At 35.3% G+C, this 24,569-nt stretch overlaps 3 protein-coding genes across 3 annotated transcripts; 2 read left to right on the forward strand and 1 right to left on the reverse strand.

The window, feature by feature from the left end:
- Window positions 1-951: 951 nt before the first annotated feature.
- LOC108967253 (glutactin) lies at window positions 952-5,321 on the forward strand. Its single transcript, XM_018930545.1, has 6 exons — window positions 952-1,299; window positions 1,374-1,529; window positions 3,484-3,801; window positions 3,867-4,242; window positions 4,298-4,494; window positions 4,569-5,321. Exons 1-6 carry the CDS (start codon window positions 982-984, stop codon window positions 5,190-5,192), a joined length of 1,989 nt encoding a protein of 662 aa, XP_018786090.1. The 5' UTR covers window positions 952-981; the 3' UTR covers window positions 5,193-5,321.
- A 3,239-nt stretch (window positions 5,322-8,560) lies between these two features.
- LOC108967262 (glutactin) lies at window positions 8,561-12,459 on the forward strand. The gene is made up of 6 exons (XM_018930562.1): window positions 8,561-8,995; window positions 10,489-10,959; window positions 11,028-11,228; window positions 11,297-11,465; window positions 11,522-11,718; window positions 11,793-12,459. The coding sequence occupies exons 1-6, from the start codon at window positions 8,750-8,752 to the stop codon at window positions 12,369-12,371; spliced, it is 1,863 nt and encodes a 620-aa protein (XP_018786107.1). The 5' UTR covers window positions 8,561-8,749; the 3' UTR covers window positions 12,372-12,459.
- A 1,794-nt stretch (window positions 12,460-14,253) lies between these two features.
- Window positions 14,254-18,728, reverse strand: LOC108967261 (glutactin). Its single transcript, XM_018930561.1, has 6 exons — window positions 18,313-18,728; window positions 15,818-16,315; window positions 15,546-15,752; window positions 15,319-15,481; window positions 15,079-15,263; window positions 14,254-15,004 (listed from the first exon to the last, which is right to left on the reverse strand). The coding sequence occupies exons 1-6, from the start codon at window positions 18,670-18,672 to the stop codon at window positions 14,369-14,371; spliced, it is 2,049 nt and encodes a 682-aa protein (XP_018786106.1). The 5' UTR covers window positions 18,673-18,728; the 3' UTR covers window positions 14,254-14,368.
- Between the last annotated feature and the right edge of the window lie 5,841 nt (window positions 18,729-24,569).

The following is a 24,569-nucleotide window of genomic DNA, read 5'->3' on the forward strand; positions in this document are numbered from 1 at the left end:
GTATCGACCTATTAACATGTCATATAATAAAAACATAAACATTTAACATAAAGACATACCATTGTCAGATGAATACTATCCCTGAATTTCAATTACATATCTCACACATTGACGGATATTTTCGATCAAAAGTCAACTATAGGTACTGGCATCCAAATATTCGGTACAAACTTTAATCTCGTTACACGAATTGCTTCTTGATTTTTGTACTGGAAATTGAACGAATCAAGTGGAATTTAAAATGGTGCTATATGGGAAGTAGGCGTAGTTATTGTCCGATTTCGCTAATTATTTTTTTTTTAATTTCTAACGTGACAACAAAAAAATATAAAGAAAATACCGCATAACAAAATTTGAGATGAAATCGGTCAGTCGGGTCCCGAGATAAGGGTTTTCATCGCCCAATTCTTAACACGGTTCGTATTAAGCCTTGTCAACCATCCCGGCGGCACATTTTTGCAATTCTGGCGCATTTAGTTATTGGTTTATCGCGCTTTTAGTAGTTTTGAAGAGTACCTTTATGGGGGAAGTGAACGGGGTTTTCAGCCGATTAGGATAGGTAGGAGTTGTTGTAATATTCGTGCTGAGCGGATTACAGACGGATGGAGAGACAGACAACTTTTCTCGTCACCCTGATCATTTATATGCATATGTATGTGTAACCTTATATCTATTTAGGTAAACAAAACTATAATACTCTGTAGCAACTGGTTACAAGAGTATAAAAATGACACATAGCTGAATTAGAAAACATAGTATATAGATATGCCAGAATATTTAAATATTTTTATATTAACAATAGCACAGGTGAAAACCTTGCTCGTTGTATATGTGTAAGTTTACCTATAAAGTAAAGAATTCGAGCAAAACTAGGGCACTGAATGCTGAATCAAAGGAAGAAAGAAACCCAAAATTTTTCGTTTTAATTAAATATTCTTTCGAAAATTTCTTCATTTGGTCGATCGCTATCGTTGAGTTAACATGGCGAAATTTAAACAATTTTTTTCTAAACTACTAGTGCTCTTAGCGCTTTTGGCTTTGTGTGTCGAAGGGCAACAGCAGCAAAAGATGAGTGACAAGCGCCAAAAGTCGGGTCAAGTTCACAAACAAAAACCAATACGTCAAATAATTAAAGAACGACCGGTGAACACTCAAAAGCTCCGTTACATTACAAAGGAAATTCCCAACTTGGGACGCCTTCGGGGCCGTACATTTAAAACGGTATGGTCAGGTGAAAACATAATACAATTTCTCGACATTCCCTATGCAAAGTCTCCAGTTGGTTCATTGCGCTTTAAGGTTCGTAAGCTGTTATTTGGCTTTGCTTTATTTTAGTTTTCAATATTATGTGTTCTTATTTTCATGTACTATAGCCTCCTGTACCAGCAGAGCCGTGGGAGGGAACACTGAATGCTCACAAAGCTCATGTGGGTTGTCCATCTCTTCAAGATTTACACAAACTTAAGCTTTGGCGAAAGGAGAAAATTGACTTTGAAAACTGTCTGCGTTTAACTATCAATACGAAAAATGTAAGTTATAAAGAATATGAAATATAAGTGGATAAGAAGTGATGATGATCATTGGTGGCGAATATTTAAATATTAGAGGTATTTATACACCCGCTCCAAGTTGCTAGAGAGTAAAGAGTTTTATTCACCTAAGATGCATTTGTATACATATTTTATGTACATATACATATGATTTGGATGAAGAGACGAGTTGAAATGCGAGTTAGTGTCTGTCCGCTAGTCTGTGCAGGTGATAACTTGAGTGAAAAATGAGATATCTTGATGAAACGTGTACATATGTATGGTATGTTCCTTGAAGCGCAAGTAGGGTTGGTATTGCAGATGAGCATTAAGCGAAAACTTATAAAGTGCTATAATTAAGCCGCACATTAAGATACAAAGATACAAAATTTGGTATAAGAAATCATGGTATGGGTGGGCATCAGCGTTTGAAAAGCTAAATAAAGTGAGAGTGGTCCCGCCCCTAATGAGTTTAATGTACACAGTTATGGATCTCATAAACCATAATAATTTGAAAAGTTTGAAAGAGTGGCAGTGACTCCACTTCCAAATATGTTTAATGTACATATCTCATAAATCTTAAAAGCAATATCAGCCAAATTTGTTCAGACAAAATTTCTGACACTTCGTTCAACAGTATGAAAATGAATGAAATCTAATATTACTAGAAGTGCGATAACTCAATAAATAAATTAACACCCGAGATGGTACGGGAGGGCTTTGTAGGAGCCGTTGTCAAAATTAGACAACAGGCGTGACATTGCCCATCTCTATGTAAAATTCTGTATCTCAGAAACAACTTTCTCAATTTCTACCAAAAAGTGGATCAGTGTGCCAATCATCGTTGAAATTCGGAGGGTATATTTTTTGCCAATAATAATGTGCTCCCGTCTACATAATATAAATATGTTCGAATTTCCGCTATATCAATGCTCTAACAAAATTCAGAGATTTCAAACTTCCGGTTGACTTTATACAATATATGTATGTATATCGCTCAATCTGCGAAACTTCTTAATGAAAATGGCGTACTGCCAATATACCCCACAGGGATTTAGGCAAATGCGGAATTCTCCGCCCCTTCTAAGCTTATTTTGGCAACAAAATTTAACTTTTCAAAAATATTCACGTAATTTTATTATACACAAAAAAGTAAGGAAGAGCTATGTTCGTTTGCAACGGAAGTTTAAAATTTTTTACTAGGTATCTGGGGGGGCTTGAGCCGATATTATCTGCATTTGAAATACGGGCTTAGTATTATCGGGAAAGGATTTTTCTGAATTTCAGTAATATATCTCACACATTGACCGATATTTTCGATAAAAATTACTTAACAGCAACTGGTTTTAAAATATTCGCTATTTGGAGGTTTGAACTTTTGTAGTCCGATTTTTACAATTTTTGGTCGGCCCTGCCATATACGCAAGTTAGGCAATTACCTAGGACGCCAATTTGGTAAACTTTCTTTAGCACCCAGTCGTTGTCGCTACGTTGCTATGCGCTGACTGCGAGTATCTCGTTGATTTGCTAAAAAAATAATACATGTTTATGCATGCATTGGTACATATATACATACATACATACATATGTACTTAATTATTGGGGGAAGATGAGCCAATTCCCGATGTTAAGCAAAATTTTAAAATTAATATATATTTGCCATTATTGATACTGCATTTTCTTCAATCGATGAAAGAAACGATCAGCTGAAACAAGTTATTAAAACTTTTGCAATTCTAATTAATATATTTTGAATTTAGATTGACAATGAGTATGATATAGTTTACATACGAGTATGTGCACCTAGTGCTATTAATCTGCGACACGCTTATTTGTTTCCTATTGCGTTGCCTAAACTTTTATTTAGTCCTTTATATAAGACTAGGTATTAGTTATAAACCAATGTAAAGTTAGGTAATGTAAATTAAAGTGATTTCAATAATTTCTTTTACAGCTCAGTGGAAACGCACCCATCATGGTTTACATTCATGGTGATTTTCTTTATGAAGGTAGCAGCACAGAGGCAACTCCTGGATATTTATTAGAAGAAGATATCGTGTTAGTCTCTGTACGTTATCGTTTGGGTCCATTTGGTTTCTTGTCAACGATGACCGATGAAATACCCGGAAATGCCGCAGTGCAAGACGTTATCTTGGCGCTAAAATGGATTCAACAGCACATTGCAGCTTTTGGAGGGGATCCTACTCGGGTTACCCTGTTTGGTCAAGTTGGTGGATCAGCTTTGATTAATGTATTAACTATGACTCCAGCAGTAAGTGTATCGCAACAGAATTATTATTGTTCTCAGAAGTTCTCAAAAGTGAAACAATTTTTTAGGTTCCCGATGGTCTATTTCATCGCGTCATTTATCAATCCGGTACGGCATTATCGCCCGCTTTCATTACTGATAATCCACTCCCTGCAAGTAAAGATATAGCGAAATACGCAGGCTGCAAAAATATTAGAAAAGTAGAAGCGCTCAATAAGTGTTTGCGAAAAATGAATACCACCACTCTATTGAATGCATTCAGTGCACATGGCGACGCCAATGCACATTTGGGGGTTGGCAATTATGGAGGCGTTCAATTTGTCATCGGTGGCCCATCGGGAATCCTACCAAAACATCCAGGCCAACTATTAGCATCCGGAGAGTTTAAAGCATATCCCACACTCGGTGGTAGCGTTAAAAATGGCGGCACATTTTTGCTTAAAGGTGGAAATACAGTTTATTTAATGGAAATAATCTAACATAACTGTTTTTGTCATAGATATTTATATTGATAACTTCAATGAGACTATTATTGATGATAAACTTGATGGCATGGGCTATATTGACCACATAATAGCCCAGACTAATGGCGACGATCCTACTGGTACTTGGAGAAAATTTGCGCGAGATGTAGTTTTCACAAATGAAGAGATCCAGAATGGATCCTTTTACAAACTCGTCCCGGGGCTGATTGATGTAAGAACCGATATTTACTTTTCTAATCACTTTATTCATGCTTTGAAATATGTTATTTAATGTTATGCTTACAGTTGTGCAGCACTATACCATTTAAAAACCCTGTTCTATTGACCTTACAAGCGAATGCAAAGAAACTTCCAAATAGCACTTACCTTTTCACATTCGATTATGAAGGCGAATTAAACCGTTATTCTGTGAGCGAAGATGTAGATGGCTCAGCGCCTTTTGGCCTTGGTGTCTCATTAACCGACGACAATTTGTATCTTTTCCCCTGGCCAAGACATAAATCTTTAAATCTAAATCGTGACATTAAAGTTGCTAAACGAATGGTGGCCTTTTGGACGTCGTTCGCAACCAATGGCGTACCAACTGCTCCAAACACACCCGCATGGCCTGCTATGACAGAAGAAACTGGTCCATACTTAAAAATCGGTCATATTGTAACAGTGGGTAAAAACTACACTGACGAATATAATATTGCTGTAAGGGAGACTCGGCAAGGATATAACTTGGTTAACGACGAATTCTTTGGCAGTTTAGTAGAAGTAACTGAATCTGCAAAGGACGCTGATGATGCGGAAAGCATCAAAGAGTATGACGACAATGATAAGGAGGATATTGGTAGAAACTTAAATTTTGTATTCATAGCGAATAATGGTGCACGATTTGGTTTAACTAACTACGACAAAATATGATTGTAATGCTAAAAATAAAATTATTTATATAATTACGTATGAACGATTTCTTTTATATGACTACATTAAAATTATCTATATATGTATTATTGGAATAAAGTGAGCAAAAGATCATATTCGTATGTAAAAGCTGGTTTGATATCTTCTGTCTAACTGAAACTAGATTGTTATCGTTTACCTGAATCTGAATTAATAATACGCATGAAATGTGTACTTAAAATTTTAAATATTTGGAATGAAAAGAGAACTGTACTTCAATATTATATGAACATTTCTGCTAGGTATCGTCATAGACATCAACTCTTATCATCAATCTTATAATAGAATATTATCGATAACGTAGCTTTGATGCAATTAAACTGGTCAATTTATTTAACTGCGAGACTTATACCACTATATATTTTAGAAAACAAATCGTGAAACCAACATAATTTTCTATTTGGTAATAATTTCGAAGATCAAAAGCCTTACAACTCAGCAGCATAATGATAGCTTATATGTAATGCCATTATAATTATATGAATCTCGATTAAGAAAAAAATTTAGTTCCCATTTATTGGTGAATAATTAATTAAGGCGAGTGTCATTAAACTTCAAGCTTTGTTTATAATCATCCAAGAAATTCGCAACGTCAAATATTCAAGATTCTGTTTCATCGAATACTATACAGCAGAAACCGATTTGCTCTTTCAAGTAACTCTTGATCATTTTTTCTAATATAGGTTTAAGTAACAAATGTAGTTAATAATGGTTTTCAGATATAACCATTTTCCACAGCGGCTCTTAGTACTTAAAATTAGCATCACTGTTGGTTATTTTATTGTTTTCGTATTTTTCTTTCCTTCAGCAGATGTATTGCTAAACGTTTTTTTAACTAAAAATAAATAAATAATCATACTTTTACTTCCCTTTTACAAAACTGATTTATTAGCGTTTGCATATTTAATGGATTTATCATGTTTAACCTAAATAAATACGTTAACGAAAATGATGGAAGTGACATCAAAATTTGTGTGAAGCGAACTGGTATATGCATGTATATGTAACTGGCTTTAGATTTTGCCTACTAACGTATGATTAAGCTTATTTTTATACTCTTGGAGCATGATGGTACAGAGTATAACAGTTTTGTCAATGTAATGGATGTATATATAACCTAAAACTAATCGAGATGAGGATGAAGAGACGAGTTGAAATCCGGGCGACTGTCTGTCTGTCCATCCATATGACAGTGCAAGCTGTAACGTGAGTAAAAATTAGAATATCTTGATGAAACTAGTATACATTCTTCGTGGCACGTATAACTATATAACTAAGCACCAAATTAAGATAAAGAACTCAAATTCGGCACCACGAATCGCATTAAGTAGAGGTACCTATGGTTTTTTAATAAGTGTGCGTGTCTCTGCCCAATAATAACTTTAATATATATATCTTCTAAACCAATAAAACTGTATCATCAAAATTTCCACAGCACAATATTTTTCACCCTTCTTATAATAGTGTGAAAATAGACGATATCAGATTATAACCTGGCCCACTCCCCAAATAACGGTTTTTTTAACTACTAAAAGTGCAACAAGTGCACAACGAAATGCGTCTGAGACATAAAACTTGACACTTGAGATGGTACAAGAAGGTTTTGTAAGAGCCGAGTCTAATTAGGACGGTAGGCGTGGCAGCGCCCACATTTCAATGAATATCCATATTCGACCGACACCGGGCAAATTCGGCACGTAACATTTATGCAATATGCCTACGTATAATGCGAAAATTAGAGAAATCGGACTACAACCACGCCTATTTCCTATATAACACAATTTTAAACTCCATCGGCTTCTTTCACATTCCACAAAATCACAAATAAAACACTAACTAAAATAACGAAATAGAACTTTGCATGAATAACGCCTTTTTGAAGTGTGCATTATGACCAAAACTTTTCCAAATCTAACGGAAACTGTGCAAGTTCCTAAGTAATGGTGACCACAGTACCTATAGTGGACTTTTTTTTTACCGAAAAATATGGGTCCATGTGTGAGAAATCCTTTACTGATAAAATAATGCCCTAGGGTCAAAAACTGGTTAAGTCCGGCCAATACTTTCTATAGCCACTATATACCTAATATAAAGATTTTCGAACTTCCATTTGACTTTATATCGACTAATATGTGAGTTTTTTCAATGATAATAAAGAGCATTTAATTAGTATGTGACATTTAAATAAATGTGTAAAATATATAAAATCGATTCAAGTTGAAACAGTGTAAAATGTTCGGTTACTCCCGAACTCAGTTCTTCCTTACATGTTTGGAGAAAATTCTTAGCTGGCTCCAAAGTCAAGACAAAATTATTCGAATTATTTTTTGTCTTGTAATTATGTTCATACTTCCAAAAACGGTAGGTAACATGGTCCAAATTATAAAATTCGTTGTATTCGTTGGAGAATAAGTGAAGCTTTTGGAAGATTGTTACCAAGTATAACATAATGGATACACACATATGTATATCTCCGTTATATATGATTAGCGTGATTATTACGGTATTTTAACATTTTAATACTAGTAACTAAATAGCATTTTAATACCCTCAAGAGCTCACAAAACTCTGCAATTTAAGAAATTGAATGATCACGCATATTCATTCTTCTGAATTGGAACTATTTACGTATACATAAAGATTGACTACTATGTAACCGGTTAGTCCACATCTTTATTTCAAAATAGACTTACTTGGATTTATGATATTCTCTTCAGATATAAATAACATTTATGCACAATAATTAACCTAAATTTGAATATCGAAATATATGTACATATTTATTCTATTCGGCTTGTGATGAAACTAGTTCATTCTTAATCATATTCACAACCTCGATTGAGATACATACGAGTATATAAATAATGAGAGAACAGCACAGATTAATTGGGGAATTATTATTTTAACTTTTACTTCTTATATGGCTTTGTAAATCTGATAATTTTATGCAGCTACTGTTGGGAGAAAGGGATGTCAAAAATACCTCAAATTAAATATTAACACCTGCATTATGTGTTTGTAGAGGTATATCTTTATAAATATATACATATATATATATATATATACAAATAAGTATAATTAATAACCTTAATTCATTTTTGAACTCCTCCCATAAACAATGTGTGATTTTCTTGTTTTGTTTTAGTTTTTTGCTTTTTGATTATACCGCTAGAACACTCATTAAGCTGAAGAGAAATCGGATTTTTGTGTCACTATGCATAATTTAGCATTGTTGTTATTTTTGCGAATAGCAATTTCTCATGTCTTTCACCAACTATAGTCGCTTTCCTGTCTTCAGTTTATTCAACAACCAGTCTAAAGAACGGCTCAGAGCTGCGCGGTATATTCTTTAAAATTTAAGAAGAGTCTCAGTTTGACAGCTGTGGCAGCTTTGTTAAAATGTTTTATTGCGTTCATTCGAATTTCAATTAATTAAAAATCTATGTGCGGCATATACATAACATATTTGAACCCAAGTGTTTTTTCTTGAGGGTTTCTTTAATACGAAGTTTTAAAATATGTTTGGGAAACTGTATTATTTTTACATCAATCGTTCACCACGGTGTTTGAAATTATTTCTAACTATATTTGTTTTAATACATTTCGTCCGGGCCCAATTCGATGACGATGATACTGTCATAGATTTACCTAAATTGGGCTCCATTCAAGGAAAAGTTATAGAGACAGCTTGGTCGAAAAGAGAAGTATTACAATTTGTGGATCTCAAATATGCGGAAGCTCCTACAGGAAAATACAGGTTTAAGGTGTGACTTTATATAATATCTGAGGACTTAAATTAATAGAGTAAAAGGCACGTAATTTGCAAAAAAGTGATTTTAGCTTGCACCTGCGAAGGACTTTTTTGCGGAACTTTCGTACAACAAAAATTATCGGTTTCAGTAATATTTAACAACATTAAATATTTAAAGATATCTATATATATATATATATGTATGTATATATATCCTATATTTTTACTCCGTTATATAACTTTCCTCAATGAGTTTCTAATCTCATACACGTTCTTTTCAAATTATAAAATATTGTTCAATATTACGCAAAACACGAAAATACGTAAACTTCTCTAATATCCCTCTCAGGTGTACTCCTTAGAGTAACTATGCAAGATGTGTATAAGAGACAGATATATATGTATGTATATATATCCTATATTTTTACTCCGTTATATAACTTTCCTCAATGAGTTTCTAATCTCATACACGTTCTTTTCAAATTATAAAATATTGTTCAATATTACGCAAAACACGAAAATACGTAAACTTCTCTAATATCCCTCTCAGGTGTACTCCTTAGAGTAACTATGCATACATATACACGTATATAACTAAATCTGAAACCTAACCAGCCAACGGTGTGTATCGAAGGGAAATTGTTTTGCCAGTTCTTTCTAGTCTCGCTGTCAATTTGAATGGCAGCTATTTGCTATCGTGGTCCGATCTGAAAAAAAGTTCGAATATCATTGTCTTGGACAATAATCTGTGTCAAATTAGTAGAATATATCTTGTTAAATAAACAGGGGTTTCTTACAATGGCTTGCTTTTAATTGGTCAATTTGCTTGACAATTATATGCCAAAGCAGTCCAATCTGAATAAATTGTTTGGAGGTTAGAGCGATATCTTAGCAAATAATCAGTTCTAAATTTTGTTAAGATATCTGGTCAAATAGAGAAGTTTGTCATACAAGGAGTAGATTTTGATCAATCAGTTTGTATGGCGGCTATATCCTTTTTGTGGAGCAAAGGACATAGCGAAATTTCAGTTGGAAATCTGAAAACTGAGGGACTACTCGATTGTACCCGACTTACATATCATTTATATAATTTACAGGGTTTCCGACGATTCCTTCTGGTTGTTACCAATTTATTGTCAAACTTAATATACCCTGTTCAGGTTATAAATATACATATAGTACTATATATATCGAACAGGTGAAATTCATACCAACTTGTAAAAAACTATTATCAATGTTCTGATATAACGCTCTCGACCGGAAAGATAATGAGGCGTAAATAACTTTGTAAAATATTAAATTAATGCATACATACTTGTAGGTATATACGAAGCATATGTCCACTATGTGTTTTGTAAAAGACATAAACCATTTAATAAATATGCGAAAAAAATAAAATTTGTTAATATTGGAAGTCAACACGCTAAATGCTATATTTCTTTATTAATTTCACTGCTTGAAAGATGATTTCATATTTCTTTGCCTTAATCTAAAATTACTTGGCAGCCTCCGCGCCCTGTAGAACCATGGGATGATGTCATGGATGCAACAGCAGAGAAAATCGGTTGTCCATCGGTTGTCTCAATGGAAACTTTAAAAAGACTGGATGATGTATTGGACATCGAAGACTGTCTCACATTAACTATAACCACGCCCAACACCACGGGTCGTTATCCCGTTTTAGTGTATATACATGGAGAGTATTTGTATGAGGGCAGTAACTCTGAAGCACCACCTGATTATTTGTTAGAAAAGGATATTGTATTGGTGGCACCACAATATCGACTGGGCCCATTTGGTTTCCTATCAACAAAGACAGATGAAATACCTGGAAATGCGGGAGTACTTGATATATATTTGGCTTTACAATTCGTCAAACACTTTATACAATATTTTGGTGGTGATGAGAATCATGTGACGCTAGCGGGTCAAGTAGGCGGTGCAGCTATTGCACATTTACTAGCTATTTCCCCAATAGTGAGCACCACTTTCCCACAAAGAAGGAATTATAGCAATAATAACTGTCTTTCCCCACAAACTTACAGGTACAAAAGGGCCTCTTTCACCAGGTAATCTATCACTCCGGGTCTGCACTGATGCCAATATTTTTGGAAGGTAACCCGCGCCAGCTTGCGCAGGAGATTGCTGAAAAGGCCGAATGCAAAATGAAGACTGTGCGGGATTTAAATGAATGTTTGATGGATTTGTCACCGCTAGAATTGCTCACTGCGTTTATGGCGCACGCTGTAAGTATTGTTGCTTAGCGGATGGGTATGTACGTATGTGTTATGTGATAAATATTTATTGAATGAAGCTCGAAAAGTCTGATTTGGGAGTGGGTTATACTGGTGGAATCCAATTTACAATTGGTGGACCAAGTGGTGTCTTGCCGGTGCATCCTTATGAACTTATGTTGAATTCGAACTTTTCTTATTCAGCAATGGGTGGTTGTCCAAAAAATGTCGGATCGAGAGTTTTGAATGGTGAGTAATTGAAATATTTCAGCGACTCTTCGTCTTATGCTTCATGAAAATTTTAGAAATCGTCGAAAACGATTTCGAGAGTGTCATACCAGACGATGATTATAACACATATGATTATATTGATCACATCGTTCGCCAAGTGGTAGGTACTGACAAAACGATGTTGCTGACGAGCTTCGTCACACATGACTTTTTCAACAGAAAATTAATGGAAAACGGTACATTCAGCACACTTATACCCCGTTTAATTGACGTAAGCCACAAATTTCAAGTTATTATAGGAATAAGATAATAATTTAATAATTTTCTTCAAAAAATATTTTTCAGGTTGGTGGAACCTTAATGCATAAACTACCAGTGCTATTAGCTCTCAACATGAATAATAAACATGTTCCTGAAAATACATTCCTCTATTCTTTTGACTACATGGGTGAATTTAATCGGTATCGCGATTTGGATGAGGAAACAAACATGCAGAGTCCTTTCAAAGCGGGTGTGTCTTTAACAGATGAGGCACTCTATCTTTTTCCATACCCACAACATGTTGCCAATTTGAGTCCCCCCGATAGGACAATGGCCAAGCGTATGGTGGACTTGTGGACTTCATTTGTGATTAACGGAAATCCTTTTAGTGATGTGCGTGCGGGATATTGGCCACCAATGACTACTTTATATGGTCCATATATGAAAATAGATGATACTTTAACAGTTAATGGAAATTACTTTAAGGAATTCTCAGCAACATTAATAGACGAAGAAAATGGTCACAGTTTAATCAGAGACATTTATTACCTACGAAACAATCGTTCCAAAAGCCGGCAACAAATGAAACGTAATAGGCGGAGGAAACTAAATGGTAAAAAATCTTTGGTGAAGGGCATATACTCATCGAAAATACGTGCTTAATTTGTGATATTGACTTTTATACATTTATTTATTTGACGAATTTTATATAATTTAAAATCCTAAATAGTATATAAAATATATACTATACATTTACTTGATAAAAAAAAAATGAACTGAAATTGTAACTTTCATATATAGTATGCACAGAAATAAATATTTTTTAAGTATGTATGTACATACTTTGATTATATTCAAACACTAATCATGTGTAGTAAGTACAATGAAAATCAATAGATCACGAAATTATCGAAATATTTCGAAAGAAAGAGCGATGAAAAAAGATTGGTAAGAAATCTAAAATATTGGTCTTAAGCTTCCCGCAACATACTTTTTCCTCTATAAAGTTTTGCTCGCCCAACGGCTGTACGTATTAACTAAAACTAATCGATATAGATATATGGTTATATATGTAAATAATAAGGATGATGAGAAAAGTTGAAATCCAGGTGACTCTCTGTGTGTTCGTCCGTGTAAGCTCTAACTTGAGTAAAATTTTAAATATCTTGATGAAATTTGGTACGCACGTTCCTTAGTAAAAAAAAAAAAAGAAAAATTGAGTTCGTAGATGGGCGTAGTCGGACCACGTGCAAAAAACGCCATTTACCGTGTATATAAAGACATAAAACTGTAAGTTGGTACAAGGGGCACCTGTTGGCAAAAAATTTGCTTAGAGCAAATATTATAAGAACTCCTACCGACAGGGCGAAAATGCACCAGAAACATTAAATTTTACCTCCGAGATGGTATGAGAGGGCCTTATGAGAGCCGGTCTGGGAATTGGACGATGACCGTGGAACCGCCCACTGTTTTGGCGAAATCACATATCTCAGTACCCGACCTACCGATTTCGACTAAATTCAGTACGTATAACTCTTTTCATATCCCTATGTTATTATCAAAAAATGGGCGAAATCAGACTACAAACACGTCTATTTTCCTTATAAGACAATTTTACATTCCATTTGATTCTTCACAAATCAAGAAGTAATAAATATTATGGGATACAATTTTGCACCAATAATTCCATTAAAGTATGCCGCTTTATGACTAAAAATTGCTCAAACTCAATCAATCTGTTCAAGGCCTTAGGTACCGAATATGTGGACTTCAGTATCTATAGTTGACTTTTGACAGAAAATATTGGTCAAAGTGTGACATATACAATAGAAATTCAGATATAATTATAAAATAAATTCCTCTTTTACTGACAATAGTAACTCTGTCTATCAAAATGGGTTGAATGGGATTAATACTTCCCTTAGCCCCCATATACATACCTACTACAAAGATTTTTGAACTTCCAGGTGACTTTACACTGGATATATCAGCCAATATTTGAGTTAACTCAATGAAAATTTCATAACTTGTTTTACTCATAACTCTAACAAAAACTTGACCTTGCCCCCATTTACCTATTTTATGGATTTTCAAGCATCCGGCTGCCTTCGCTCCATATGGTTATGAAACCTAGGAAAATTTTTTTAGTATGTATTATGATAGTAGTTAATAGATAAAATCGAGTGGATACTACCAAAACTCCCACTTACTACCTATAATGATTTTCGGGTTTTCAGCAAACCGTATGCTGAATTTGTCGCTCAGTGTATGAGTTATATATAGTATACATACATACTATATATGTATAATTGTTTGTATTCCTACATCTTAAGGTATTACCCTGACTTTGATTCTTTCAAGTTGCAAGAGTATAAAATGCTCGATTGCACCCGAATTTAGCCCTTTCCTAGTTGTTTCTGCTTACTTACTTTCATATTTATTTTTTGAGAATATAAACTTTTCCCATAATTTTAAGTAGTTCCGAATTCCAAAATTTATGTTCTCACATATTAAATAGAATCTAATAAATAATACTGAATTTGCCTTGAAATTTTTTGTATAATTTTTTAAACCATCTCCATATCCGTATATTTCTACTCGATTTAGCCTTTTTTCTGCGTATACGTACATATTTTCAAGCATTCAAATACATTTGAAACTTAAGAATAATATTGGCTTTCACGTCCATAAAGTTGCGGCTGGTTCATTCCATTTAGTACGGTTGTACGTGATCTATAATGATAATTGTCTGGCTGCTGATAGCTTTGCCTATAATTTGAGTTATGTTGTGGATAATAAGTCGTGTAAGAAGGATGATTTAAATAGGGTCTTGGTGTAGTGGTTGTTGTGGTTGTTGATGTTGTGTTAGTAAAGTACTCAGGATATAAATTTGGTACTGGAATTCCATCTCCAAAATGATAATCCACCTCCAACGTTGAAGCTTTAAAATTCACAATTCTCAAAAATGGACCTATCCCATTAGTGACATTGGGCCAAACGCCTCCGCCATTATTAGGAACACCATACGTTGCAAAGTCGGTCCACATAGTAACAAATTCGCGTGATAAAGCGCGGTCTTTTGCATTTAAAATGCTCACTTCTTTCGGATATGGGAAGAGATAAATGTTATCATCGCTAAGTGTAGCGTCAGTTTCAAATGGGAGTGGGTTTTTCAAATGACCAAAACGATGGTATTCACCTCGGTAATCGAAAGAATATAAATATGTTGGAGCTTTTTTGTAAGTGAATCTAATCGTATCAATTATTGGACCACGGTATAAAATTAAATTAGTAAGCTAAAAAATAAATACATTTTTTAGTGCTTACATTCGAATATGTACAAGAATATAATAATAAGGAAAGTAAATACCTCTAATAATCCTGGGATCAAAGCATGTAAAGTGGGATTACGTATTTCCTCTTCATTAAAAATTTCACGTAATGCCAAGTTCTTCCAGACTAAATAATCTCGCGGCAGTGCAGTGTGTTTCAACACAACATTGATATAGTCGGAAACGTTATTTGAACGCAAGCGAGATAATTCATCATAAAAACCTTAAAAAACGGAAAAATTTAAATCACATAAATCGTTTAATGTTTATTCGAATACTAGTCAAAATAAAAGATCCAGCATCTTTGGCCATTCCAATTATTATTGGAAATGTACGATTGGAGACCAAAGCCGCAGGATGGACGGGCAGATATCCAAGGGTATCTCCTACACTTAGCTTGAAGCCTCCCATGAAATGCAAACCACGGGGTTCGTTTTCTACCTGCATTTATATATAAAAGTATTTGTTAACGAGGTTAAATAGTTGATAATCACAGTACTCATACATAATGCCGCTTCATGGTTTTTAGAATTTCTGTGGTGCTTAAACGCTCAAAACAATTATGAAGATTTTGTATTTCTTGGGCACTTGTTCGCGGACAACGAGCCAAATTAGCAAAACTGCGAGCTATGGATAGGGCATCTTGTTCCAAAAACAATGGGTTCAAGGCAGTACCTGACTGTAGAATTAATCTGTGAAATAGACCTTGTGCCTAAAAAAGAAATTAAGGTATATTATATGTCCGATCTGTAACTATATTTCAAATGTAATATTTACCTTGTCACTTAAACTTAGTGCGTGCACTAAAGTTGCTCCGCCCGCCTGACCGAATAGAGTCACCTGCAGTGGATCACCTCCGAAAGCACGTATGTATTGTTGAATCCATTCTAGCGCCAACTGTATGTCAGCGAGAGCTACATTTCCGGGCATTTCATTTGTGAGTGTTGTAAGGAAGCCAAATGGGGCAAGACGGTAATTTATTGATATCAAGACAACATCTTTTTCCATGAAATAATCTGATTGGCCTTCTTCAGCTCCTCCATCGAATAGCATTTCCCCATGGACAAATACCATCACAGGCAAAAGTCGAGTTCTTTGCTGAGGTCGATTCGCATAGGATGGTACATGAATATTTAGTGAAAGGCAATCGTCAACATTTTCACGGCGCGCTTCCGATTCTATTATGGCCGTCAAATCAGGAAACTGTGGACAATGCGGCGCCACTAGTGTTGCGTCAATTTGCTCATTATTGTAGTATTTATAAATAGTGGCTTGCTAAGAAACAAAATAAGTTTTCTTTATCCACCGAGAGAAATAAAACTGATGTGATAATATTTAGCACACTCAGATTGGTATGTTTGAAAGCGAAGAATCCAATTATTTCATTTGAAAATATGATGCAAAAATTAACAGTATAAAATTTAAAAAAAAATACAAATCGGAGCGCTAAACCCACACCTGGAAACAAAATTGTAGGCACAATGAAGAATGTGGTGCAATACGTACCACAGGTCCTACGCTCTCGAAAATTAGTTAAAAATATAGAAAAAAGAAATCAGAAAAACCAGTTAACGCTTGTTTATGGAAGTATAGGAATATAATGCATACATAAATTTTAGCATTTTGGTATTTATATAACTTTCCATATTATGTCAATGGGCATATTTGGTAGATTATGTATGCACCGATATAGAACTGCAATAATAGTATTTTCAATAATTTAACAAACAACATATTAATATACGAAAGGAATGGACTTCATTCAATCTTAGGTAGGGATTTAAAATAAAACGCGTACATTTTGCTTAATCGGTGAATATAAATTTTTACCCCGGCCTTTCATAAAGCCCTCTCATACCATCTCGGGTGCAAAGTTTGATATCTCTGGCGTATTTAGATATTGCTATATCGCACTTTTAGTAGTTTCTAACAGTGGTTTGTTAGCGTGGTAGTGGACCAATTAGGTCCGTCTACGAACTGTTTTTTTCTCTTTTATTGCTAGGGAACCTGTTTACGATATCTCAATTTATACTCAAGTTTTAACTTGCACTTGCATACAGATGAACGGACAGACAGTTGGTCTTGATAATTTATGTTGTGACAGCAGCTCACGACTTCCGGTGTTGGACCAAGTATCCTGTGGGTAGCTTTAGAAACATCCGAACTAAAGTGAGAGGTTGTGCGCTAGATTTGGGACTCGCCATGTCAAAAACACCCTTACTGTAAACTAAAAAACAGCCTCTGATGACGAGTAGGTCCTTGTGGCATTTACTACATTGCCCATACAAAGGAGAGCAAATTCAGTGTGGAATTCGTGGTGAGAGAGAGACTGCGTCGCCGATTTCTGGCATTTACCCCGGCGGATGAACGTCTAGCCACAATCCGCACCAAAGTGAAGTTCTTTAACATATCGTTGATTTGCGAACCTTCCCTCGAAGTACGAAGTGACCAAAGATGTCTTCTATGACCGCTTACAGCGTACCTATGAGAGCTACCCCCACCACAATGTCGAAATCGTGCTTGGCGACTTTAACGCCAGGAGGGGAAAAGAAGGTATTTCTGGCACAACGGTCGGTAAATTCAGCCTCGATGTTGAAACATTTCCAAATGAGTTGAGGCTGATCGACTTTTCCGGGCCCGAAATATAGTTATCTGTAGTATTAGTTCGAACATAGGAAAATTCATTAAGTTATCGGTTGTCTTCTGATCGAAAAGCCACCAACCAGATCGATCAGGAAAGCTGCAATCACAACAGACATTCGAACGATTTTCTACTCGACATGCACTCGTGCTCTCTGAGAGCACGAAAAAGAGCTGCCTTTATGATGCGATGTCTGAATTGGGTATCCCCACAAAGCTAATACGGCTGTGTAAACTGACGTTGAGTAATACCAAAAGCTCCATCAAGATCGGGAAGGACCTCTCCGAGCCGTTCGATACAAAACGAGGTTTCAGACAAGGCTTTCATGCGATTTCTTCAAACTACTATTGGAGAAAATAATTCGAGCTGCAGAACTAAATAATGAAGGTACCATTTTCAATAAGAGTGTCGAACGCCGATGATATTGATATCATTGTTTTCAACAACGCGCCGTTAACAATCATAACTAACAGCAACACCAATGTTTGCCTCGAAATCCAACGCAGCAACGTGCTACTTCGGACTGAGTAGGCAATTAAAAAGTAAAGTTCTCAACGAACAAAAAGGCAATTATACCTTTGGTGAAATATAAATATATATATACGGATGTAAATCGGCATTTATAGCTTACTTGAAACCTGCCCAAACCAGGACGAACTACTCCATATTTTAATCCTAAATAGGAATTTATTGGTCTGCCACTTATATTCTTATAGCCAACTTTTCCGCGAACTATCCCCAAACCGGGTACAACCAACTCATCCGGACGGGCAGGTTGAAATCCGAATTTAGGAATTTGCTGAATCACTGGGCCAGGTGGATTATTGTATAAGCGGTTGTTGTTTGGTGCTTCGTTTTCGACCTCAACTTCACCGCCTTGAATGTCGTAGTCATCGTAAGGCCAGTGTTGCGCACTGCACAAGGATAACAAAAGGACTAATGATATGATCACACTCGAGAGTGGGAAGAATCCCTCCAAATGCCAAAACATTTTGAACAAACGCGATAGTGTACAACTGACCGATGCGAACTCGCGCGTCTCACTGAACTCATATCTATGTACTACCCTCTAATAGAACTTGCTGCATATTATAAAAATAGTTTTAAAGATTATTTTCTTAATGATTGAAAACACAATATACATATATATACAGTAATCAATGTATACTTTTATAATCTGAACATAATATAACAGTAATCGCTATGTGTTCAATGCAGTCTTAATATTGGTATTGTACATAGTGTTGTTTTAAAGAAATAAAGTGTATATGTATATGTATATACTTATTAGATATTTGTAGATATAAGGAAGTATTGTCCTTTACAGAGCAGTACCGATTCCGATGACTGATGAATAGTCAAATAACTCAAATCACAACAAAAACGCAGCCTAGTACACATATGCACACTGAGCAGGGTTTAATAGCGTGATGTAACAAATAAAAACATAAACAAGTAAGGAAGGGCTAAGTTCGGGTGTCACCGAACATTTTATACTCTCGCTTCAAATACCGTATTTGTGTAAAGGTTTATTCCGCTATCATCATTGGTTCCTAATGTATATATTATACAGAGAAGGCATCAGCTGAAATTCAAAATAACGTTATATTAGAAGAAGGCGTGGTTGTGAACCGATTTCACCCATTTTTCGTACATGTCCTCAGGGTGTTAAGAAACTATTATGTACCGAMTTTCATTGAAATCGGTCGAGTAGTTCCTGAAATATGGTTTTTGGTCCATAAGTGGGCGACGCCCCACCCATTTTCAATTTTTAAAGAAAGCCTGGGTGCCGCTTCTCTCTGATATTTCTTCTTTAAAATTTAGTGTTTCTGACATTTTTTGTTAGTCGGTTAACGCACTTTTAGTGATTTTTAACATAACCTTTGTATGGGAGATGGGCGTGGTTATTATCCGAGTTCTTCCATTTTTGAACTGTATATGGAAATGCCTGAAGGAACCGACTCTATAGAGTTTGGTTGACATTGCTATAGTAGTTTCCGAGATATGTACAAAAAACTTAGTAGGGGGCGGAGCCACGCCCACTTTTCAAAAAAAAATTACGTCCAAATATGCCCCTCCCTAATGCGATCTTTTGTGGCAAATTTCATTTTAACATCTTTATTTATGGCTTCGTCGAACTTAACCTTCTTATATCTCAATTTTTACTCAAGTTACAGCTTGCACGAGCGGACGGACGGACAGATGGATCCGGATTTCAACTCTACTCGTCACCCTGATCACTTTGGTATATATATATATATATGTGAACAAAACTTTAATACTCTCCTTAGCAACTTTTCTGCGATGGTATAAAGAAATACTAGAAGAAAATACTAGTTTGGATGTAATTTTCTATACTCTGCAACTTGCAATGGTCAAAGCCCGTTAAATAACTTCAAGTGTTGACAAGGTTAAAAATGTAGCGAAGGGTTCAACTTCATTGTTTGGAGAAATCGTGAATGGATTAAATCAAATGTGGTATCATATTAACTTATTTTGAAGTTCATAGACTCACCAAGTTTTATTAATACATTTTACTTCAAGTAACTATGTTTCGTAAATCATCAAATGTGATTTATGTGCCATAAACTCAACCGAAGAGGCTTAAATATGTATTATTTGATGTGGAAAACGTCAACAAAGAATCGAAATTCGTTATATTAGAGATATGAACAAATTTATTAATATTGAGCGTCAAAGCATTAATATAATTTTAAGACTTTTAAGAAAACGTCCCATACCTGTGCCCACAAAATAAGGTGACTTTAAACCGTGCGCGTCGATCGCGCGTCGTCGGATTTGGAGAGTTATTTTTTTTTTAGGTTGGTAGTATTGCCAGTCACATTTATGACCAATTTCATGTCAAAATATTCATTAGTGTTTGAGATACGTGTCGCTTTGTGAGCTGCTAAAAGTGAGTTTTTCGTTTTTTTCGATGTCGAAATTTGTTGAGCAAAGAATTTGCATTAAATGATCATTTCGCCAAAAACTCAACCCATATCGTTCCGCAACCACCGTATTCACCTGATCTGGCGCCGTGCGACTTTTGGCTGTTCACCAAGCTCAAAAGGTCGCTCCGTGGACACCGTTTTTTTTTTATACGATAGAGGAGATTCAAGCCGCAGCGAAGACGGAACTGAAGGCCATCCCGGAAAGTGACTATAACCAGTGTTTCGAAGATGGGCATAATGTACTACATCTAGCGGGGATCACTTTGAAGGGGATGAAATGAATTTGGAAGAATAAATAAAGAATTTTCAAAATAAATACAATGTCACCTTATTTTTTGGGCACAGGTACAACAAATAACCGTTAGGTGAACAAAACAATTCTACTCTGTAACAACCTGTTGCAAGGGTATAAACAAATACCTGTACTTGCATTTATGAAAATACATATGTATTATATATAAATACATAAACCATAATATGTATGTAAGAATATAAATTTGAATAAACGGTACACATTTCCAATGTTGCAATGCTGATTACAATAGACGCACTTTCGGTTGGGGTTATCATCGCACTCATACTTAGATGGGCAGAATACGCTGCCCAGAAGTATGTCGACCTCAGATTTGTTTTAATCCATATGATTAGCCGGCTTTGCTTGTTCGTTATTATTTCGAAACGAAGAGAGGAATATTTTATTTATATACAAACATATTTATGCTTAATGTACGTATGCGTGTTATGTATTTCAGCAAATTACATTGTTTTAATTGAATATTTAACATATCTATTCAATAATAATTTAAATATTATATTTTTAATAAAATACCTGGTTAAGATTTAGTTGTTTTTAGGGAAGAAAAAATAAAAATGTTAAAAATTTGGGATTTGCTTTGTTTTCATGCCCGAAATAGTAATGATGGTATACCGATATTTCATGATTAATTCCTCAAACACCTAGCTAATGAAGGATTTTCATCCTCCAATTGTTTCAGGGCGATCTCTGCACCATCATTGTTACCGACCCTCGAAACTGATGACAGACGCTCAACGCATCCGAGAGGATTGAGTTGATGTCCATTTTTGAGTGGATCTCTTCCTCTTCTCTTCCGTCTCCCTTAGAGACAGCGGGTCATCTGCCCTAGCTTCTGTCGGGAGTATCTGAGGACCACCTACTCGAAGCTTCTTTTAGATCCCGAGGGACTCCTTTTTTAGGAGCGGCGAAAACGAGACTTCAATGTTCTTTTCAGCTCAACAGTTTCCTCCAGCCATACGGGGGAATTTTTTATTTAATATTCCATAGGAACAATGAATTATATTAATTGGAACAATTGTCAATATTTTCGAGAATTTCCGCAGATATAATTCCATGTCATCGATTTTATTCGATGATGGTCGACGTAAACGTTTTACACGTTTTCACCCATGCCGGCAATAGCTACTTCGCTATTAGTTTGGCGTCAGACATCGATCGCGTCTAGTCGCGTTCCAAAAATTGTTTTCTTTATCTCCTGGTTTGGCAACAACTATATACGAATCTAGGTACTTGTTGCACAATTTCCACAGATCCTCCTTCGGCTCCTTTGTAACATGATTCAGCTGTGATTTTATTACGGATCCGAAGACGTCTCCGCTCTGGTGGTAGCCCTATGTGGATCTAGCAACAGGCGTTCTAATGTGGGCAGCAGTTTGTATGCTTCGTGTCAGGGCTTTCGCAGGATAATCAAATCTGTTTCGGTGCAAATGGTGATATTTTGATCCACATGGTTCTCTAACCATGGAGTGTAGTTTAAAATGATTGTCCCTTTTGCAAGAAGACAAGTGGGTTTGTTTAATGCGAGAACCGGCGTGTTGTCAGATTGCGGGTCTCAGCGGGTGGAAGTACGTAGGTGTGTTGAGTTAAAAGCGTTCGAAATAGCTAATTGGACGGCTGAATCGGTTCAAGTTCCGTGTGAGCATTACCAGATTTTATAAGAATATTGAAATATGGCCGCTCCTTAAAATGGGTCTCTGTTTCAAGATATATATTTTTATTAACACATCTAAAAGTTGTGTTGTAGAATATCTGCATGTGTCCGAACTCTTGGCATCTAAGACACTGGACTACTGTTCTTAACGACAGAGCCCTTTGACATCAATTATATTCTTGTTGTTGCCCAAGGTTCATAAAGTTTTCGATATACATACATATGTATGCTTTGCAAGCTCGCTCTGATATATTTTAGAGGAGTTGAGTAATGTCAACACTCTAGGATAATCTTATGGCACGCTCCTTCTTCATCTGATATGTGTGAAAATCCCCTGTAATATCACTAAATAGTCTAAATACTTTTCTGCAGCAACCACGTTAAGCCTCAGCTTTATACCATGTTATGACTGACACTTAATTATGACATTTAGATTGTTGAATAAGTTACCTCACTAGGTTTAGCCAGAATTCGCCATAGCTTCTAGAAATTCCTTCTGCACAATATTTGTTAGTTATGAGGGATTTAGGTCCTGTCTGGGTAGAAATCTATTTTAGGTTCAAATATACCATGTTATTAGAAAAATACGCTGTCTCAATTTCATTGAACTTACATAATTATTCGAAAATCTTCATATTAGGTATATGGGGTCTGATATGGTTTCTGACGTTTCCTTCTGAGTGTTAAAAACTTCGTGGCAAACTTAATATTATATACATATGTATCATGTTCAGGGTTATGAAAGGGAGAGCAATATAGAACGAAATAGCCGAAGCCGATCTAAATGAATTTTGGTGAGAACAAATGCCACAACTTCGAACAATTAGTCAGAGACAGCTTATTATAAATCTCCAACCAAAGGCAATGTGTACAGTCTAGATTAGTGCATAGATTAAATGTAATCTAATAGTTTAAAATTTTTGTTGGAAATTTAGTATTATAGCCCTGACAGACGACCAAATTAATGTGCCCTAAGCAACTAATAAAAAAAAAAAAACAGTGAACTAAAAATGAATAAGATAAAATATTAATATAAAGTTTGGTATTTTTGGAAAATCAATATAAATTTAACGAAAAATTCGTTTATTATTAACAACGTTAAAAGATAGTAGAGTGAAATTAAAAGCAATAATTAATTGTAATGTGGAAAAAGTTAAGATTATTGGAAAATGGATAGCAAACTGTGCGTTGTTTATTTTCTGCCATCTAAAAATGTTAAAATTTGTTTTTGCTAATATATGTACTTGCACATAATTCAATTAGCAATATAAAACTGCTGATTCTGATGCTATAAACGCAAAGGAGGCAGCAGACTTTCAGCGACATCCGTCAAAAGATAGTAAAAATCTTTGTTAATGCAAGTTTGTAATGCACAAGAATTTCGTGCATTTAGATGAATTTACCAAATTTGTGTAGGCAACACTGCTAGCAATCGACATCATTAATTCTGTTAAATAGAAAAAAAAAATTGAAACTTCTATAACAAAATACGATATTACAATGTTTTCGTTGAATAAATGTTAAACGATGTTAATTTTTTAATGTCAAAAGCCGCAGTTTTATAGCTAGACAGACGAGAGCCCTAATTTGCATTAACTTGCCCATTTGGCTCATGTTAATGCAAATTAGTAATGCACAAAAATTTCGTGCATATAGGCGAATTTACCAAATTTGAGTGTGCAACACTGCATAAAGATGACCGACAACTTTTGCTATTGTTTGACAGATGTCGCTTGAAGTCTGTCGCCTCCTTGGGGTTATCGGCATCAGAGCAGAGAACGTAAAGTATAGACAGAGAACGTCTATCATAGAGAAGGTTCACGTTTCAAATATCGTAACTTTTCGAAGGGGTACTCGGCAGAGATGGTCYAGTTTCACCACAGACAAATTATAAGCGTGTTTCACCCCGAAAATAGCAGAATTGAGCATTTTCAGTGTTAAATGAGAAAAATAATGCTAATTCCAATGTT

This window comes from Bactrocera latifrons, unplaced genomic scaffold (assembly GCF_001853355.1).
Source record: "Bactrocera latifrons isolate USDA-ARS-PBARC rearing strain unplaced genomic scaffold, ASM185335v1 scaffold_181, whole genome shotgun sequence".
In the NCBI taxonomy this organism is placed as follows: Eukaryota; Metazoa; Arthropoda; class Insecta; order Diptera; family Tephritidae; genus Bactrocera; species Bactrocera latifrons.

Coding starts and splice junctions, on each gene's coding strand:
- LOC108967261 (XM_018930561.1), bottom strand. CDS start 18,672: ATGTTTTGGCATTTGGAGGGATTCTTCCCACTCTCGAGTGTGATCATA. Junction 15,482..15,545: donor AAACCATGAAGCGGCATTAT/GTATGAGTACTG, acceptor ATATAAATGCAG/GTAGAAAACGAACCCCGTGG. Junction 15,264..15,318: donor TGGATCTTTTATTTTGACTA/GTATTCGAATAA, acceptor CCGTTTTTTAAG/GTTTTTATGATGAATTATCT.
- LOC108967262 (XM_018930562.1), top strand. CDS start 8,750: ATGTTTGGGAAACTGTATTATTTTTACATCAATCGTTCACCACGGTGT. Junction 8,996..10,488: donor CAGGAAAATACAGGTTTAAG/GTGTGACTTTAT, acceptor ATTACTTGGCAG/CCTCCGCGCCCTGTAGAACC. Junction 11,719..11,792: donor TTATACCCCGTTTAATTGAC/GTAAGCCACAAA, acceptor AATATTTTTCAG/GTTGGTGGAACCTTAATGCA.
- LOC108967253 (XM_018930545.1), top strand. CDS start 982: ATGGCGAAATTTAAACAATTTTTTTCTAAACTACTAGTGCTCTTAGCG. Junction 1,530..3,483: donor TAACTATCAATACGAAAAAT/GTAAGTTATAAA, acceptor TTTCTTTTACAG/CTCAGTGGAAACGCACCCAT. Junction 4,243..4,297: donor CGGCACATTTTTGCTTAAAG/GTGGAAATACAG, acceptor TTTTTGTCATAG/ATATTTATATTGATAACTTC.